The sequence below is a fragment of the Thermobia domestica genome, chromosome 13 (assembly GCF_964235325.1).
Source record: "Thermobia domestica chromosome 13, izTheDome1.hap1.1, whole genome shotgun sequence".
Taxonomy (NCBI): Eukaryota; Metazoa; Arthropoda; class Insecta; order Zygentoma; family Lepismatidae; genus Thermobia; species Thermobia domestica.
Window position 1 is genome coordinate 143,152,018 of NC_137466.1, and position 19,733 is coordinate 143,171,750.

General features: G+C 36.9%; 1 protein-coding gene across 1 annotated transcript in view; it reads right to left on the minus strand.

Moving 5' to 3' along the window:
- Positions 1-19,733, minus strand: part of LOC145667809 (uncharacterized) — a 120,590-nt gene that overhangs the window by 44,519 nt on the left and 56,338 nt on the right. Inside the window, exons 3-5 of the mRNA XM_081735240.1 lie at positions 16,333-16,554; positions 13,034-13,285; positions 10,177-10,371 (exon numbers count right to left, since the gene is read on the minus strand). Coding sequence (XP_081591366.1) covers positions 10,177-10,371; positions 13,034-13,285; positions 16,333-16,554 — 669 coding nt within the window. The remainder of the gene's footprint in view (positions 1-10,176; positions 10,372-13,033; positions 13,286-16,332; positions 16,555-19,733) is intronic.

The following is a 19,733-nucleotide window of genomic DNA, read 5'->3' on the forward strand; positions in this document are numbered from 1 at the left end:
ATGTAGATTTGAAATATGCAATAATCTGACGTAGTGCTGTTTGAAAAATACTTCAATAAGTTAGGTTGGCAATACTGCTAACCTGTTGGTATTGCAGAGTATCAAACGACTCCGCTCTCTTGATACATGCTTCGTACAATATTTCAGTGTTGTTTATCGAGTAATTTACAAGTTACAAGAAGGGATTAGTTTAGGCAGTTCACCCTGCGCATAGAGAGCACAATGGCTCAGAGCAGCCAATGTGGTGTAGTTGAGTGCGATTGGACGAATTAGGATGGCGATTGTGAGACGAAACCCATCGGGAGCTCGAGTCCCTCTGAAGAGCATGGGCATTTTTTAAACCATCTTTCATATGAATAAATCAATTTAAGAATAGATTATCAATCCACAATTCATAAATGATTCACCACCGTCATCATTTTACCTAGGTATAGATGCTATATCATGCTATGCGTAAGTGCCGGAAGTCTTATAAAACGGACATGTCCGTCTGTCTGTCTGTTGACAGGCATCAGAGTAAAAAAACAGTGAGTGATAGCAAGAAACGGTTCTTTGCAATGGATTTAGCGCCCCGAGAATGAATTCTTCCTATTCCGTTAACCATCTAATCAAACTGGAAATGGTAGAAATCATCCGTTTCCGGTTTCAACCTTTATCACCATAGAACAAAATCGGTAACAAATAGCTACAAACTGTTTTTTTTTTTGAAGGGGGGGGGTATATATAATGATTCATCGTGTTGAGGAAGTATACCATCTCGGAAGTGATAGAAATGTGTTTGTTAACAGGTTTCATGTCTCTTTATCCTTCTACTGCAGACCGAAGTTATAAAGATTTGTTTCAATATCGAATTCACATAGTTCCACAACTGTGAACCGAAATTCAGTTTTCTTTTTCGATAGATAGATAGACAGATACAGGCGCGGATCAAAGGGGAGGGCTATAGAGGCTCTAGTCCCCCCCCCCCCTTGACGCTCAGGTATACACAGGATAAAATGGGCTTCAATTCTACTTTACACTGGTTAAAAAGGCAAAGTATGGTTTAGCCTCTCCCTTGATCATATCCTGGATCCACCACTGGACAGATAGATAGATAGATAGAGAGAGAGAGAGAGAGAAATTAGGGAAATTTTATCTTAAAGAGAATTTTTGAGCATTCCTGAGGGAAATTCTATCTTAAGGTCTTACATCACTGCTTGCATTTTTAAATACAAAATTTCGTGGGTAAACGATAAAATTGTGTTGTTTTTAAGTTGTGAATTATAGTTTAAAAATACTGTGGTTAAGTAATGTTATTAGCCAAAGAAATAGTATATCACGATTCAGTCGATGTAAAGCACGTAAAGAAATATTCAACAGTGACTTGTGTTGCGGGAAACAGCCACTTTTGTTACGAGAAATACTCACCCGACTAACTAACCAACAAACCGGTCCAACTAACAGAAGTTGTTCATTGAAGTCTAAGCGCCCCTTTTCAGCTTCATGAGATGGGGATTTACAGTTCGAGCTGGGGTCTGAATAAGACGTTAGAGGAGGAGTTCAATGTTAGACGCTAGATGAGGACAATCGCCTTCCCCCTCCACGGCAGCCACGCCTGCTTCTAACCGACAATCAACCAGACATATATTGTATTGTATTATATGTGAAGTAATATGAAACAATTATATTCGGTATACAAATAAATAGTTGTACTCCCAAAATTATTTGTTCCTCCGCTTACCTCCCCCTCAAGAAATGAAAAATGGGATCGTAATTGTCCCTTACCGGAGATAGAACCTAGGACTCGAACGCAAAACACACGTTCTATCCACTAAACCAGCGGGAGGGGATAACAAGTTGGTGACTACCAATGAGCTAGCATGGCTATTTAATTCAATTAACTCGTGATAGTTAGCTCTAGGGGCGCACCCAGGGGGGGGGTCCACCGGGTCCGGATTCCCTCCAAAACTTGTTATCTCAACGTACATACATACATTTGTACAGTCTCAATAAAACTATACTTGTTTCACAAGAGAATGATTGATGTAGCATGAGAATTTGATCTTATACTTCACCTGTTCTCTTTTTCTTACAAAAACAATCTAGTTCTATCATTTAAACATATAAGGTAAACGCGCCTGAACTCGACAGGAACCCGAATTCGACATTCCTGTGCTTAAATGTTGTGAAATAAGCGTAAGATGTCATCCCTGCGATCGTGAATAGAAGTGGCAACATTATGGGAGTGTCTTTTCTCGTGTCAAAAGTGCGGTTACAGTAGATGAGTCATACGCATGGAGAAAAGAAGTACATTGTTGTGTGTGTGATACACTCTTCGAGAAAAAACACATAATCTTAAGAAAATCATAAGACAGCAGGTTATTTTCGTAAGACTTTTATTAAAGTTAGGTTTACTTCAAGCAAATAATGGTACTTTAATGTTGTAAAGGAGTTTCAATCAGTGCGTTTTGTTTTCTTCTGTGAGGACAAAGGTTGTGGTGTAACATGAACGGGGGGTTGTCGGAAACACGAGCCTTTATTTGTAACGTGAACCGGATTTCGACAAGGTTGTCGAATTCATGCTCAGTGGTGCACATATAATTTTAACTGAATATCTAAACGTACAAGTATGTTCAAAGTCTTTCATAAAGCTATTTGTTGCATAATTCTCCGATAGTTGTAACGTCAGTTAGACATGGCATGTCGAATTGAGGATCATCGAAGTAACTACTCAGTTCAGAAAATTTAAGTTGTGTTCTTTTGCCCGTCTGATAATTTCTGCATAATAATAAAACAATATTTGAAGCTGAGAAGAGATTACTACTACTAATAATGCCGACTTAATGTTTTACATGAGTATAATTGAAGGTGTCGAATTCAGATACCGCAACTGTCGAAACCAGGTGAAGTGTGTCGAATTCGGGTTCCATTGGCGAGTTCCAGTTTCATAAAAAATGTTAACATTAGCATTTGAGCCTTGAAGTGACTTTTAGTATTAGTAGAGACTGTACATTTCAAGGAAAAAAATGGGCCAACACCGACCAATATTATGGCCACAATAGGCTTATGACTTTGAAAAAGGTCCTTAACCTGTCGAAATCCGGTGCGTTTACCTTATATACAGGGTGGTAGGTAACTCCACTGAAAAACTTTGGGAGGTGATTCCTTATATGAAATGAAAGAAAAAAGTTATGATACACAAAGGTCGAAAAACGTCTCCTTTTGGAGTTATGAACCGCCGAAAATTCGAAAAATCATGTTTCGAAACGCCCTGCCTTAGAAACTATAGGACCTATCCCAAGTGGTTTAAGGAATTACAAAGGAACTAGTATATGATCTATCTAAATATCTATGTTTTACCATCCTCCGTTATCGGCAAAATGAACGCGACATTAGTACTTAAAGGAGTATCCATATACCCCAACTTCGTTTTTACAGTTCGTTTCGCCGATAACGGAGGATGGTAAAACATAGATATTTAGATAAAGCGCATAATAGTTGCTTTGTAATTCCTTAAACCGCTTGGGATCGGTCTTGTAGTTTCTAAGGCAGAGCGTTTCGAAATGTGAATTTTCGAATTTTCGGCGGTTCATATCTGAAAGGAGACGTTTATATATACGTAAAATATTTTACAATTACTTATCGTGTTTTTGGGTGCAGAATAATACCCGTTCCATACTACATACACGTTGTACCTTGCAGTATTGACCCCCTCCCCCAAAGATTGCAACCTTCCCAACAAAAGTTTCTGAACGTGCGCCTGGTTAGCTCACTCCGGGAATTTAAGTCCTTATACAAAAGACAACCAGTCTATTGGGAGTCAAATTACGTCAACTGCCAAGTAAGACATATTAATTCTAACGACAGTGAGCAGTCAAATTAAATGGATGAAGCAAATTGAGAATGATAAATCAATCAATCTACGTAATGAAAGTAATTATATCTTTGTCAACAAGTATGGGAAACACGCTAGAATTAACAGTTATGGTATAGTAGATAAAAGCTGCTAATTAAAATTCCAGAAGCGTACTTAGCTTGAGCAAATGGATTTACTCTAAGCTATATAATTAATATAGCGGTCAATTGCTAACACTACTACTACTACCAATCCCACAGCACGTAGGAAAGAAATTGAAAGCATTTCAAGTTCAGTAAAGCCCCTGGGTCAAGTTCTTCTACGTGAGTGACGTAATAAACTATATTTTTTTCCCTCAGTAAAGCTTCTCTTTTTACTTACCAAGGACCAGGAATAATGAAATTCACTTCATACATTGCGTAACATGTATGTATATAGCTATTGCTTCTGAAGCTAAAACAAACAAACAAGCAAACGGAAAACAAGAAAATAAAAAGTACGAGGAAAAACATTTTGTAGTCAAATAAAAGGAGAATACCTCTATAACACAAGACTTTAATATATAAAAAGAGAGAAATGGAGGTCAGAAGGTTATAGCTACGAGATTTCTTTAAAAAGAAAAAAGTGAAGAAGAAGAATACGTTCGCGCAGATAGCTTACAAATGTGTCTGCCTCATCCATAAAGAAACCACGTAAAACTGTGGACATTTCAAACATCAAAAACCTTATTCTATAATATACTACATAACATGTAAAGAATTCAGAAAACTATATCTCCCTTGATTTTAAATGAATATACTGCCTGATTTAAAAATTGCCTGGTATCTATAGCACGGCCAACAAGAGATGGTCTCTGACGTTTCTTAGCACATGCGGTGGGACATTGCAGCCCCTACTTTGATACCAGTGTTACTAACCACGATCACTCTGTCTTATACCATTAATTAAATTGCCACTACAGTTGCACCGAAAGAAACCTTGACACGCGAGTAGTAGCAATGTCACTGCGAGCTGTCAGAGACGTTCTCTTACTGGACGCACTTTAATCTTCTTAAATTCACATACAATGTACGAGAGTGCAGTAATTTTTGGTTCGAACTTAATGTTTCCTTTCAATACAGAAAAATGGAATGAAATTTGTGAGTTTTACGTCCCACGGTTATGCCGGCTAGACTAAAGGAGACGATGAAGATGAGAAATGAATGAAATGGTGGAATGAAGAAAGTGAGAGGAAACGGGAGTACCCCGAGGAAACCCACGCATACGGTGCTTGTCCACCACAGAGTTTACTTGGCGAGAGCAGGGTTTGAACCCTGAACCCCATGCACCAGAAGTGAATGCTCTACCACTGAGCCACCGCGGCCCTCCCCTTTTAATTCAGTGTCTGTGTGATAAGTGGATTACACCTTAGCGTGGGATCCGAACCAAGTTTGCTTCCATAGATTATCGAAGTAAATCATATTTCACCAAAGCCCAAATGCTACTTCTAAAGGATAATCTTCTGGAGTTAGTGTTGGCACAAGACGAGAAGTATTTCTTGAAATTCGAGACAACTATCGCCTTCGGCGTTAGTGGTCCCGGGTTCGATTCCCGATAAGGGCACTCGATCAAAAAAATGTAAAACGATTTTTCAGGCCAGATACCCAGAGTGAGGTTTACCTGGGTTTTCCTCATTCGCACCAGGCAAGTGCCGGGTCGGTACCTATAATATAGGTCCCAGGCCGCTTCCTTCCTTCCCCAGTCCCTTCTTCCTTCCCTTTCTCCGTGTAGTGTGGTCGCTGAGAAACATCATCTCTCAAACGTGACGAGCTAAATAGCCAAAGATGCCGAAACCCCAGAAGTGTAAATTCTAAAACCTAAATCGAGACGAGAAACAAAGCAATTCTCGTCTCGCTTTCGAGACAAGACAAAGAATTTCTTGAGTCTCGTGGGCAAAACTAATTCATCCTAAATCTTACATCTAAAATACTGTATTAGTGTTACGTGATTCATAGTATAAAAACTAAAAGTTGATGATTGTATACAAACACAATGAACAGCATTTATCAACCGTTTAAAGACTTGCAACTTATTGCACAATATACTCCAATCTAATATAAATAAAATAAAGAGTTTGTTTGTCCGTCTGTGCGCCTGTCTGGTTGTGTGCGGCCTGGAGATCAGACGAGTGGACGAGAGTTACCAAATTTTGGTCACGGGTACCTTGGTCCAGACCCCAGACCAAGAGGAATTTTTTTTTTTTTTTTTTTTTTGGAAAATTCTATCCAAGGGGGTCTCAGAAAGGAGAGGACAAGACATGTAAAAATAATTCAAAATGACCCCTATTAGTGTCAAATCCATACTTTTCGCTGTCGCTGAGATGAATGGTGATACTCGCACAGGCGCTGACTTCCAAATACAGCTCTCATGCCAAGAATGGGTATTTCAACTAGTAATAAATATGGTTTGAATGTTGTTAGAACACATCCTTCGTGGATCTCTCGTGTCGCGCAAGAATCTTGGTAACTTCTAGATGAAATTAAGAGATAATCACGGCATAAAATTGATACATAAATTTAGAAAACGAGACGGAAAAATATCGAGTCGTAACGAGAAAAGCTCTTCGATAATCGAGACAAAACGAGAAATAATTGGTAAATGAAATGAAATCTTTCAGTTTCACTTCCTACAGTAGTGTCGTGTAGGCAAAAGGAGATGGTGATTATGGTAATTAATGAAATAGTGGAAGGAAGAAAGTGTGAGCAAACAGGAAAACCCTAAGAAACATCCACGTACACGGTGTATATCCATCACAAAGCCAACGGTAAAAGCTGAGATCGAACCAGGGACCCCATGCAGCAGAGGTGAACACCCTACCACCGATCCACCATGGGCTAAAAAAAAATAATTCTTGAAAAATCGAAATGAGACTTCTAATAAAATGTATTTGATTTAGAGACGAGACGTGAAAAGAAAAACTCATTTTTCGTCTTGTAGACTACACTATCTGCAAAAGATCCTTAAACTTGCGAGCCTGAATAGTACATGTCTTCTCTCTCACACACATACACACATACCACACACTCACACACACACACAGCGTCCCTGCATTTTATTCCACTCTACATTCACAGTCTTTCTTCTTCCTTCAGCTTTCCGCAGAATTCTGTCGTCTCTTTGTCAGATAGAGACTTGGACTTCTGATATTAAACATTTTACTATATACCGAACAATCTTAACGGATTTCTCATTTACTTTACTTGAGCGAGATATGATCCATTAACATAAATATTTATTAATTACAAACAGTAAGCAAGTTTAGTTATGGTAAAGTGCCATGACGTCTCATGGCAAAACCTATCCTCATAAAAATGTTATAAAATTCTTACCGACACGTACTTCGCAAACAGATGATAATTACTCTCACCTGATGTGCAAGAAACCCCGTGCATGCAAGCAGATATAGTGGGCGGATCTAGAAGCGAAAATATAACTATTTTTCTTTCTGTTATTTCAAAGAAACGAGAGACGAAGGTTCTTTTGTCAACATATTAGAACAATCTGCTTATTTCAATTTATTCTTAGTACAAATTAGGTAATATTCTCAACTATTACAGCGGGTAATATCCTCTCGATTCAAGAACTCAGCAACCTGCGCTGTTCGATACAATCATGCATTATCATCCATAAAAATGATGCTGGGTGCGCCTATGGAAAAATGTATGGGAGAAGGAGTACAATGTCACAATAACGCTGACCTTTGAGTGTATCGCATTCAAAAATTGGAACGTCGGTACGGCATGCCTAAGCAGCATTATTCGTCCCCTCACAAGAACATTAGATCATCAAAATGATCGCGCTTGACAATGTTTCTAGGTTCCTGCGTGTTCTCACCTCTCCCGTCAGATGAGTGTACGTCTAGAATCATTATTCGGACTGAATCTGCTCTCATTGGAGAAGAAAACGCGACCCTATTATTATGTATGTTCTTGGCACAACCGCAAATCCTGCTGTTAATATGCCGTCAACGGAATACAACGTAGTGAACATCTGGAGAAAGACCATCCCCATGTAGTCGACGTGCTACAGTAGAGCATAAGATTGGAGGCCTTGCAGTCCTCTCAAATGTTCTTGCAACTGCACCCGCTGTTTTATGTCGGTCCCTTCTTGGCTGTTGCACAATGTAGCAATGGCTCGCTGCTATAGTTGACTGTCGTTGAACACACCACGTAAATTAGGAAAAGGCGTATTTTAAAAAATGTATGAAAGCAGTAGCCTAAAATATAATAATTTTAAAAAAGCAAATTTTAAGAATCTGAAATTAAACTTAGCTTCCTAGTGCTTCGACCTAGGTGTTTCCTTCGTAGTGTATAATTAGTTGATCGTATTCCCACACAATTGTTTCTTGCTTACAGTGGCATATGCAATGTTGGAAGGGGTCCGAGACTTAACAACCTTTCAAAAATATTTTATTAAAAAAGTAAACATTCACCATAGTAAAATATGTACACAAAAGACACTTCCATCCTGAAATGATATTTACATGCAAGCTTGAATCTTCTCACGATGATATTGTTTGTGCGCCACTGCTGCCTTAATATTTCTTAATTTATGATACTTCCAGTAGCCTCATGATAGTGCATCAAAATATTTAGAGCTATGTGGTCTCTTCAGAATTGAAACCAGAACTGTGAGTACAAATCTGCAAAATTTATATTTGGTCTAGGAATTAATTCGTGCGGGTGGACAAGAGATGGCGCAACGAACGGATGTCCCACAGTTCCGTGTATCCACACTTGTGTTGCAAACCCCTGTCATCGCGTATCGTTCGTAGTATAGGGCAGTGGATTAAAGCGTCAACAACACCAGTTTGTAGTTAAGTGAACATGGCGCAATTTGTGCCTGATAAAGTGTTTTTGCGGGGTGTCCTGCTGCATTACTTTAACATGCAGAAAAGTGCGACTGAAAGTCATCGTATTTTGGTGGAAGTGTATGGTGACCATGCTCTAGCTGAGCGAACGTGTCAGAAGTGGTTTGCACTGTTTAGAAGTGGTGATTTCGGCTTGGCAGACCAAGAGCGAGCTGGACAGCCCAAAAAATTTCAAGACGAAGAATTGACAGCATTGCTCGAGCAGGATTCGTGTCAAACGCAGGAACAACTTGCAGCAGCATTAGGCGTTGATCAAACAACAGTCTCCAAACGCTTGAAAGCCATGGGAATGATTCAAAAGATGTCACATTGGGTTCCACATGAATTGAAAGACAGAGACGTTGAAAGACGAAAAACCATTTGCGAATTGCTGCTTCAACGACAGAGCAGAAAGGGGTTTCTGCATCGAATTATTACGGGTGATGAGAAGTGGATCCATTACGAGAACCCTAAACGAAAAAAGGCCTGGGTGAAACCAGGTGAACCAGATCCATCACAACCAAAACGAGATATTCACTGTGCAAAGGTTATGCTGTGCATATGGTGGGATATGAAAGGTGTGGTGTACTATGAGCTGCTGCAACCGGGTGAAACTATGAATGGAAAACGTTATCGACGACAATTAATGCGTTTGAAGCAAGCTCTGGCCAGAACACGACCAGAATGGGAGAACAGACATGATAAACTTATTGTTCAACATGATAACGCTCGCCCACATGTCGCAAAACCGGTCAAAACCTATTTAGAAAATGTTGGATGGGAAGTTTTACCCCACCCGCCGTATTCACCAGACGTTGCTCCTTCGGACTACTACTTGTTCGATTGCATGAACAACGATTTGATTGGACAGCGGTTTACTTCTTCAGAAGATATCGAAACATGGGTCTCTGACTGGATCGCTTCCAAGGATGAGGACTTCTTTCGCCACGGAATCCGTACAATGCCTGACAGATGGGCGAAAGTGGTGGCTAGCGATGGACAATATTTTTCTTAAGGTATTTATGTATTTTGTGTTTGTACTACAGCTTCAATGTGTGCGTACCAACCGCACGAATTAATTCCTACACCAAATAATTATGTTTAAATTAAGATTTAAGAAAAACATATTTTAAGAAATAAATATTTATTTTTCTGTTATAATCATCATTTTATAAAATATAAGGTACATGTTTTGTTTCCCTAGGGAACGAGTTTTCCAAACTTAGATAATTTCTTACTTTAATTTTCCTCATCTCTTATATGAGCAGATCTCCTTTCTCCTTTTTTTCCTTTATTTCATTCTTTCTGCCTGATTCATTCACATATTCACATACATACATAAATCGGACTTCATCTTCTCACAATGTATTTTTTGCACTCATACAATTACACAAGCATACACGCGTATATTGAAAATAATTCGCTATATATATATTTGAATTTAGATCGGATTAAACGTTCTTTGCACTGAGTTTTATGTTGTTATTTCGTTCGACCAATGACAACCATAAAGGCTTATCGGAAACTGCAAATAGTCCCTTGGGGTGAAGTCCAACCTTCTTTGGAGTTTTTGGACAAGTGTGAAGTTCAAAATTGGTCAACACGTAAATAAGTCCTACTTTCAACTCCAACATTGACAAGTGTCTCCCTGAAAGAAAGAAGAATTAAGTAAGTAATTAGCCTGTAACAGTATAATTAACAGTAATTAGCCTATTATTCTATAATTAAATAAGAGACTATTCGTGAAAAGAATCACACAACATAAAATGTAGATTTCAAGATAAATTTTAATAATAATAATAATAATAATAATAATAATAATAATAATAATAATAATAATAATAATAATAATAATAATAATAATAATAATAATATTTTAAAAACTTTACAATTGTAAGGGGAGAAGAGATTTTTCAAAGTGTATTTCTTGAAGACACTGATAGTATTGTTGTTCTCTAAAATGATTATATTTTTGGGATGTAATTGAATTTACTTTTAGTATAATGTGACGCTAAATGAGTAAGCAAATGTTCAAATATTTTATAGTAAAAATTTTAGTTTTTCCTGTATTTCCTAAAACGAAGTTAGTTATATTTGTTATATTTCTGTGATGTTCAGTTTCTTCTTTTTTTAAAACAAAGGTTATCAAGAAATCTGCTCTTAAAATTGGAGAAAATTTGATCTTTTATCTTGATTGATGTCAACTAAAAGCAATAGGATCCATTGGAAAGTCTGCAACAAAGAATACGGAAAGTAATGGCTGGGTAATTTTTTAAAATGGTTTTCATAAGATTTGTAAGTATTGTAAAGAAATTTTCGGTGAAGTCATTCTCTAGTCTTTAACTTAAATATACCGAACAATCCGAGTAAGTCTCTAATCATTATATCAATGGTACAGTGCTCACCTCTGTTCCGTGGGGATTCCGGTTTAATACCAGCTCCCGCCAAATGGATTTTGTAGTGAACAAACACCGTGTGGATGGGTTTTCTCGGGATTGTCCAGTTTTCACCCACTTTTATGAATCCATCATTATTATCCATGTCATCATCACCGTCTCCTTTAACCTCGGTACATAATCGTGGGACAATTAACTAAAAACAAATCTTTTTGTATTAGTATATAATAAGACTAAAGAAGTTCTGACTGACTACTTAATCAATAAGTAGGTTCATGTTGTCAACGAGTTTTTGTTTTCTAATTTGAAGTTGAGCATTACATTCAGCACCGAGCTATATAAGATGTTGACCTCCACCCTAAAGTGAGATTCAAACCATATGAGCTCCGAATCGAATCGAACCCATCGCGTACATTATGTTGACGAGTTTTGTGTTGGTTTTAGTAAGTAAACCTGGATGGTATGTATACTTTTAATGACTAGTGGTAGGTCAACAGTTATCCATATAGGGGTCGCTGTGGCTCAGTGGTAGAGGGTTCACCTCTGGTGCGTGGGGATCCTTGGTTCGATCCCAGCTCGCGCGAAGTGAGCTTTGTGGTGGACAAACATCGTTTGCGTGGGTTTTCTTGGCATTCTTCCGTCTCCTCTAACTTTCTTCATTCTACCATTTTTTTCATTTCTAATCATCACTGTCTCCTTTAGCCTAACCGACATAACCGTGAGACATAAAGCTTGAAGATTTCATTTTTCGTTTTATATATATATATATATATATATATATATATATATATATATATATATATATATATATATATATATATATATATATATATATAATTTTACTAAATTTCATTAAAAGTAATACGTATTCTACCAAGACTGCTGTTTGCACTACGTCCAAAAGTCAACTATAATATATATATATATATTTAGGAGACGAAACGAGACAAGAAACTGTCGAAATGAAGGAAGGTTAGTCGAAAATCGAAACGAGAATTAAGTTATTCGAGAATCAAGACAAGACGAAACGAAGCTTCCAAAATTTATGAGATCTAACAAGAAAAACCATATTTCTTCTCTCATCTCGTCCCGCGGACAACACTTATTTCTAATGATACATGCATCGAAAAGTAGAAAGTTATGAGAACATCTCGTGGAAACGCGCCCTTACGGGTCAGAGTAGAACAAAGAGAAATTGAAGCGGTCGATCATTTCGAGTATCTGGGAAGTGTTTTGACGATAGATGCTTACTGCACCAGAGATCAGGTCAAGAATTGCCATAGCCAAAGAAGCATTCAACAACATAGATCACTCTTTACTAGTAGGCTCAACATCGAACTTTAAGTTGGTAAAATGCTATATATGGAGCATTGAAGTGTACGATTCAGAGACAAACATTACGGAAGTTAGAGAAGAAATATTTAGAGAGATTTGAAAAGTAGTGTTGGAGAAAATGCAGAAGATAAAATGGACTGAGAGAGACAGTAACAAACGAAGACGTTTTAAAACGGATAGGAGAGAAGAAGACACTTCTAGCCAGCAATTCAATTGGCAGTGGGAAGGTCAATTGACTTGGACACATTTTGCAAAGAATTTGTCTTCTTCATACCGCCGTAGAAGGAAAGATGAGAGGAAAGTGAGGAATAGGAAGAAGAACACAACTGATCGATGAATTGAAATAGAGAAGAAAATATTGGAAGAGGAACTGAAGATTGAAAAACATGGAGAAAACATTTCCAGGTCCGAATCTAAAATTGAAAAGAAAAAAAGCTCCTTAAACCCAGGACCTGCCGAAAGACAAAATATTTATTATTATTAATAATAATAATAATAATAATTATATATATATATATATATATATATATATATATATATATATATATATATATATTAAAAGTAGCCCTGTAAACTTACCAATACACATTCTTGGTCCAGCTCCAAATGGCATGTAAGTGAAACTTGATAAATTCTTCTTGTTTTCTTCGTTAAATCTTTCGGGATCAAATTTGTCTGGGTTCGGGTAGTATTCATAATCTCTGTGTAGTCCGTGCAAAGCTATATACACATGGGTACCTTCTTCTATGTGCACATTAGTGCCAGGGATAACGTAATCTTTGGTACACATTCTTGCGATGAAATTCACCGATGGATACATACGAACCACCTCTGTAAACAAAAGAGAAATTATTATTATTATTATTATTATTAACATAACTTTAGAAATGTAAATTAAACTAATTACGACAAAAAATAAACTTACTATTGAATCATATCCTGTGTCAAATTAATCTACACAAGATTGATATTGTCAACTTGCCGGAGATCCAAATTTTAATTATCCACGTATTTTCTTTCCAACCATTTAGTGTCGACCAGTTTCCCTAAATATGTTTAAAATAACAATGTATGTAAATCTCTTATATTTGCGCGTCTGCGATTGGGGTTCACTGTTTTATCTTCAGGCAAATCTCTCATTATGGAATAATTTATACAGAAATATTTAGAAGAATAAAATTTCTCATGCGTCTTAAGAGGTCTAATCACTGCGAAATTAAAATACTGCTAATTTTACAGTAATTATGTGATATCTTTAAATAGATAAAAGATAATCGAAATGTGGAACAAGAGTGCCATGGACAATACTATTTTGCATGATGTACCGTTATCACGAGTCACCTAGCAGCTTTCCGTGCCATTTAGAAACGCGAAAATAAATTCCGATTTTCAAAATGGCTGGAAATCGAAAGCAGATAAGTGAGTCGTGATAACGTTATCTCATGTAAAATAGCTCGAGTTCTTGTTCCACTTTTCGATTGTATTTTATCTATTTCAATATACTACATAATTACTGTAAAATTAGCAGTATTTTAATTTTCGCCGTGATGGGGCCTCTTAATGCTCCTCTGCGTTATCATTATACTTTGTATTAAACACTAGTTGAAATGCCTGTTCTCCACAAGGAAACAATACGTTTACAGAATTGTTATTTGCGAAAAATTTGAATCCCTTTCTATCATTGTCCAGCTATTTGTTTATCCTAATCTTCTATTAGAAAGGAAAATGAACGAATTCTGTCTATGGTGTAAAATTGACTTAATTTACTAGAACATTCTAGAGAATTGTATTAGTTTTTAAAATTTTCGGAAGGTTGTACGAGGCGCATCCAGAAAGTAAGTTTCCCACGCTCCCATAGGTAGGAAACGGTATGTTGCGCGAAGCGACTATGTGTAAGTGAGAGAGTAAGGTAATAGCATGGCACATGCACTAGCGGAACTTCCCTAGTGCTCTCAGTAGTGTCGTGGCAGTGGTTGAAGATGGATGTTCCTATTCCAGCTCCCGCTGCGTGTGAAGTGCGGGTAAAGTTTTTGAATGCACATGGCATACCACCAATCGAAATCCATCGTTAGCTGTGCCAGGTCCATGGGCCTAACGGCATGAGCAAGCAGTTCCTTCAGATTTTCCACTCCTTATTGCACACAACTGTCACGGAGTGCCTGTTGATCAAGAAGTTTTATTTTGAAGCAATTGACCCTAGAGCACAAAGCTAGACGCACAGGGTCAGTATTGACATTTTTGCAACGATACAGCTGACGATGGATTTCAATCGGTGCTATGCCCTGTGCATTCAAAAACTTTATCACTGCTCTCAGTTCACACGCGGCGGAGCTGGAATAGGAACGCCAATCTTCAATCACTGCCACGACGCTACTGAGAGAATTAGGGAAGTTCTGCCGGCGCATGCGCCTTGTTAGGATCTTACTTCTCACATACATGCAATCTCTTCGCGCAACATGCGGTTTTCTACCTATGGGACGCGTGGGAAACTTACTTTCTGTATGTGCCTCGTACATAGGTCGATATATTTTATTCGACTCAACTTGGCTGAACATGGATTTAAACGGTATCAGTAATTAATTGTTCACGTCAGTGACCCCGAAAATTATGGATTCGACACTAATATTGGCCGTTTTCGATTATTATTTTTAATTTCTTCCATTTCCAGCACCACTGTAGGAGTGCTAGGAGAGTCTTACTTCCACAGTACTTATTCCAGATTGTGTCATGTCAAATGTTTCACTTACTATCATTCAAGACTTTGATGATTCCATTTAATGTCACATCAGAGCTGTTTTGACGTTGAATCATGGTCCAACACTATATTAATCTGGTAAGCTGCGCTTTTTTCCAGGTATTTCCATTTTATATACCAATCTTTCTCATATTCCAAATTTATTCAGGAAACTGTTGAAGACTTATAAAGTACATAAGTATTCCCTTTGCATTGAGTGTTATTATTCAGTCTAAAATCTATTGTCTGCGCAAATTCTGTCGAAGAATTTGAAGTTTAAAAAAAATATATAAAAAACTATAATTATGTATGTGTGTTGTATGGTTGCGAAATATTTCTTCTTACTTTGAAGGAAAAAAGCAAACTGGGTCATTTGAAAATAAAATCCTGAAGCGAATATTCGCACCCAAGAGGAACGGAAATGGAAATGATGGAAGCTTCAAACGAGGAATTTGATAATTTGTATGTTTATCTAAGGATCATGCAGATCAGATTGGCAGATCATGCAGCCAGAATGTAAAAAAGTAGGAAGGTGTTCAAAATTTTATCTGGAAAAGCAATTGAAAAAACACCATTATGAAGACCTAGGTACAGATGGGAGGACAATATTAAGATGAATCTTACGGAAATAGGAATACAAAGTAATAACTGGATTCCGTAGCTAATCATTACAGCTATCGGGCTGTCATTTAAGAAAATAAATTCTTGGAAATTGTGAAGTGTCAGTAACAAGTTGGAAACATCAACCATTTACGACAGACGCCGGTTCATTAAAAAAAAAAAAAAAAAAAGACTGCAACAAAATGGCCGAATTGGCTTTTGACCTTAAGCGTTGCTTTCACTTCGATCAATTTGCTTGCAGTGTCGTTCCGCCAATGTATGATGTGGGCATTTTATTCGGATAATAATACAAGAACCTTATCAACACGTTTCAATACTAGCCTATTGAAAGCAAACTTCTTACCGGGAATTTGTCAACAGCGCGTGACAAGCTCATACGCCAAATGCAAGGCGGCTGCAGCGTATTACAGCTATGGAATACACAATTTTACATGGACTAAGTATGGGTTTGATTTAAGTCATACGTATATCTAACAAACCAAGCTATCATTATTTGCATAAAGGATTCACTAAATTGAAATACCTGACAGTACTTTGTCCAGCTCTTGTAGTTTCTGCACACCTTCGTATGTTATCTCGCCTTTGCAATTCTTGATATAGTCATCAATTTCATTTCTAAGTATATCTTGAGCGTCTTTGTTCATAGCCAGTTCGTAACATGCGAAAGCCAAAGCATTACCAGTTGTTTCATAACCAGCGGCGAATAGGCCAGCCAAAAATCCGTATAATGTAGGCTCAGAGAAATCTTCATAAAGGAAAAAAAACAACAACATTAGAACACATTACACAATTAATACACGTCCTTTCTTACATTGTTCTTAAAATAAACAAATATCCAGGATATGAAGTAATTATTAAGCATTTTCTGAGTTTAAGAATTACGAGTATTATTTTACAAAGTTTACTGCTTTACAATTGGCTAAGGATGCTAAGTTAGAGGGGCGGTTAGGCAGGGTAAAAGTGGATCTGAAAAGGTAAGGGGATGACGTCCCCTTGCATATCTTTGCTAATTGTATTTTTTGTAGGAAGTGGAGGAACACCATAAATATTTTTTAAAGTGGGGAAACCGCGTCCCCTCAAGTTCGCCCTCACTTTTACCCATGCCGTTAGGAAGAAGACTGAAGAGATATTTTTCTATGTCTAACTGATTAAAAAATTTTACATTATCTTTATCATATATCATTATAAGTTGTAATTCCTGAAATTCTTTATTGTGTTTGTTTTCATCCAAACGTTCAAACTGCTTATTGAAAGAAATAAATATAATTTACAATTTTAATACTGAACCTTTAAAATAATAATTATCTTAATATGCATAATCTTAATATGCAGTAATTGTATTTGTATCATCCTTTACGCTAGAGTTAAGTTTAGGATTGTTGTCACGTATCAAGTTCCATTAAGTACTTTAAAAAATTAAATTACTTTTACATCGAAAGCATAAGCTCCATAATCATAAAACTGAAATAGGGAAATGAAACAAGGGTCATTTGTGAGTAAGATACTTTAACATAACCATAAGTAATTAGGAAAATAACATTTAAATCTGCTTTATGCTCCTGTGTTCCTCTGATTAGGGAGGTCATCAGCAGAACATTACACAAAAATAGAAACCATATTTGGAATATGAAATTGATGATTTTTTTTTTAAAACAGTGCAGCAGACAGTGCATTTTAGGAATTTTGATAGCATTCTAGTTGCCTTCACTTTGTATTTAAAAAAAATTTAAAAATAGAAATATTTTACTTTAGTTTTTTTCTTTCAAATTGCAGAACATTATACTGTGATGTGGCACTCAAATACTAAGTATTATTACGTTCTCCATATCTTTCTCTACAATTCATATCCAAAAACATGGTGTCATTCTACTATGGGCGAAAGAACCATACCTCTACATGATTGTACGTGTATGGTATGCCTGAGTCTACGGTTTGACAAAAAAAAAAAAAAAAAAAAAAAGAGTTAAAACATGCTGCTTTAATAATGAATAAGAGATGGTACAAGGAAGAAAGCTCTTTACTGAAGAAGAAAAAAACAAAAACATAAGTAATTACTACTATAAATATAGGTGATACGACAATCAGCTCACACATACGGTATTTACCTGAGTCCTTCGTCTTTACAGTTGAAATTCCTCATACAGTAGGTTCGAAAGCTAACTATATATCTGTTATGCATTAGTAAAACAATATGTAATATCGATTTACTTGTTTGGACTCCCTGTTTTTTTTTTTTTTTTTTTTTTTTTTCGAGTGCTGCTGATCTACCACTTCGCCCAGTGTTTTGCGGTGTTTGTAGATTTCTCGACTAGAATGTCAATTAGGAACCGGTATACCTGTTGTCATTCACTGTACGCGAGTGCTAATCACTTACTCACGGAAGACATATTTAACGAGAAATATTTGCTTTTCTAAAGTTAACACCATTCTGAGAGCACATGGAAACACAAAGTCTCGGTCACTCAAAAATAATGAACATACAAGTATCTTCCAATATTTAGCCGTCGCGTTCGTTTCGATCTCTTCTTTGACGGATACCTTTTGAAGCCTAATTTTAGCTTTGAAAAGAGCCAAACATTCCTTGGTGCTAAATTATTTATCAGGGCTATCAGTCTCTGAAGCCGATTTTTCCCATTTGCATATGACCTTGCTGGTTGAGCGTTGCTCAATCTGTGAAATTGAGCCAACTGATCACTACACACCAGTGTTTCCACAGTCCTAGCTCTAGAGTGGGCTGAAAAATGGTACCAAATTAAAACAAAAAGGGCTGAATTCATTATTTTATACCAGTGTAATACATGGCTCTATATAACACGAAACTAAAAGAGATAAAGTTCCAGAACACTCCCTCTCTTCTTCAAGAAAGTGCTCTTTTTAAAAATTACTTTCTAAAAGTATCCAAATAGGAGGAATCTGAACAACCGTGGAAGTAGATGAAACTTTTCTCCCACGTTGGAAGTATAACAGACAAATTGAAAGAGAAAACCGTTATCGTCTTCAGTAAAGAAATCAAACACGCCTCTATTTCAAAGTGACCAATAAACAGAATGGTATTATAGCCGTACAAGTATATGAAAAAATATACAAAACGAGGAACAAATCAATCATCTCCGAGTTCCTGTGTAAACAGTACGTTGTAATAAGATATTAAAATATAAATTATTGCACCTTATTCTCGCTTATTTCACGACCGAAGGAGGATAATAGACTGTAAGAGGAATATTAGTAAACTGACATTTGTAAAAAATGTAAAACTGGTCCAAGGTTCTTGAACCTTTCCTGAAAAACATCATAACATATTATTAATAATTTCAAGCTATAATTTCCACCACACTGCTTCTTTCTCGTCCCCTTCATGCGCAGCTAGGATGCGCCTATCAAACGTCATTTGTTTCCCGGTTCAGTTCAAGTTATGAATTTTCCTCACGAAGTTCCTAGCGTTTGCGGTGCAATGTCACAGAATGAATGTTCAACAACATTTTTAACGAATTCAACACACAATATGTGTAACATGACATGTAGAAAAGTCTTTTTGACACTTATGAAAATGTGACAAGTATTTGTTAAGTGGTGCTAAATTCGGTAGAATTATACCAACTTTTTCACAAAAGGGGCTGAAAATGCCAGCGTGGTATCAACGAGTCGATGAATGACTAAAAGGGCTGAATTTGATACAATTGCACCAAGTGTGGCAACATTGCTACAAACTCCTCGGTTCATCTACGCCGTATTCATACACTGCCTGTTAAGACGTGTTGACACTTGTTAGATTCATAATTAGGCAACCTAAGGACTGTAACTGCAAGATTCATTGTGGCTGCATCAGCCTGTGACAAACATCTTGGCATTTCAGCTAAACGAATAAAACTCAAGCTCTGACGCGACGTTGCCAAGTGGTAAAGGGGTGTGGCTATGATTTGGCTA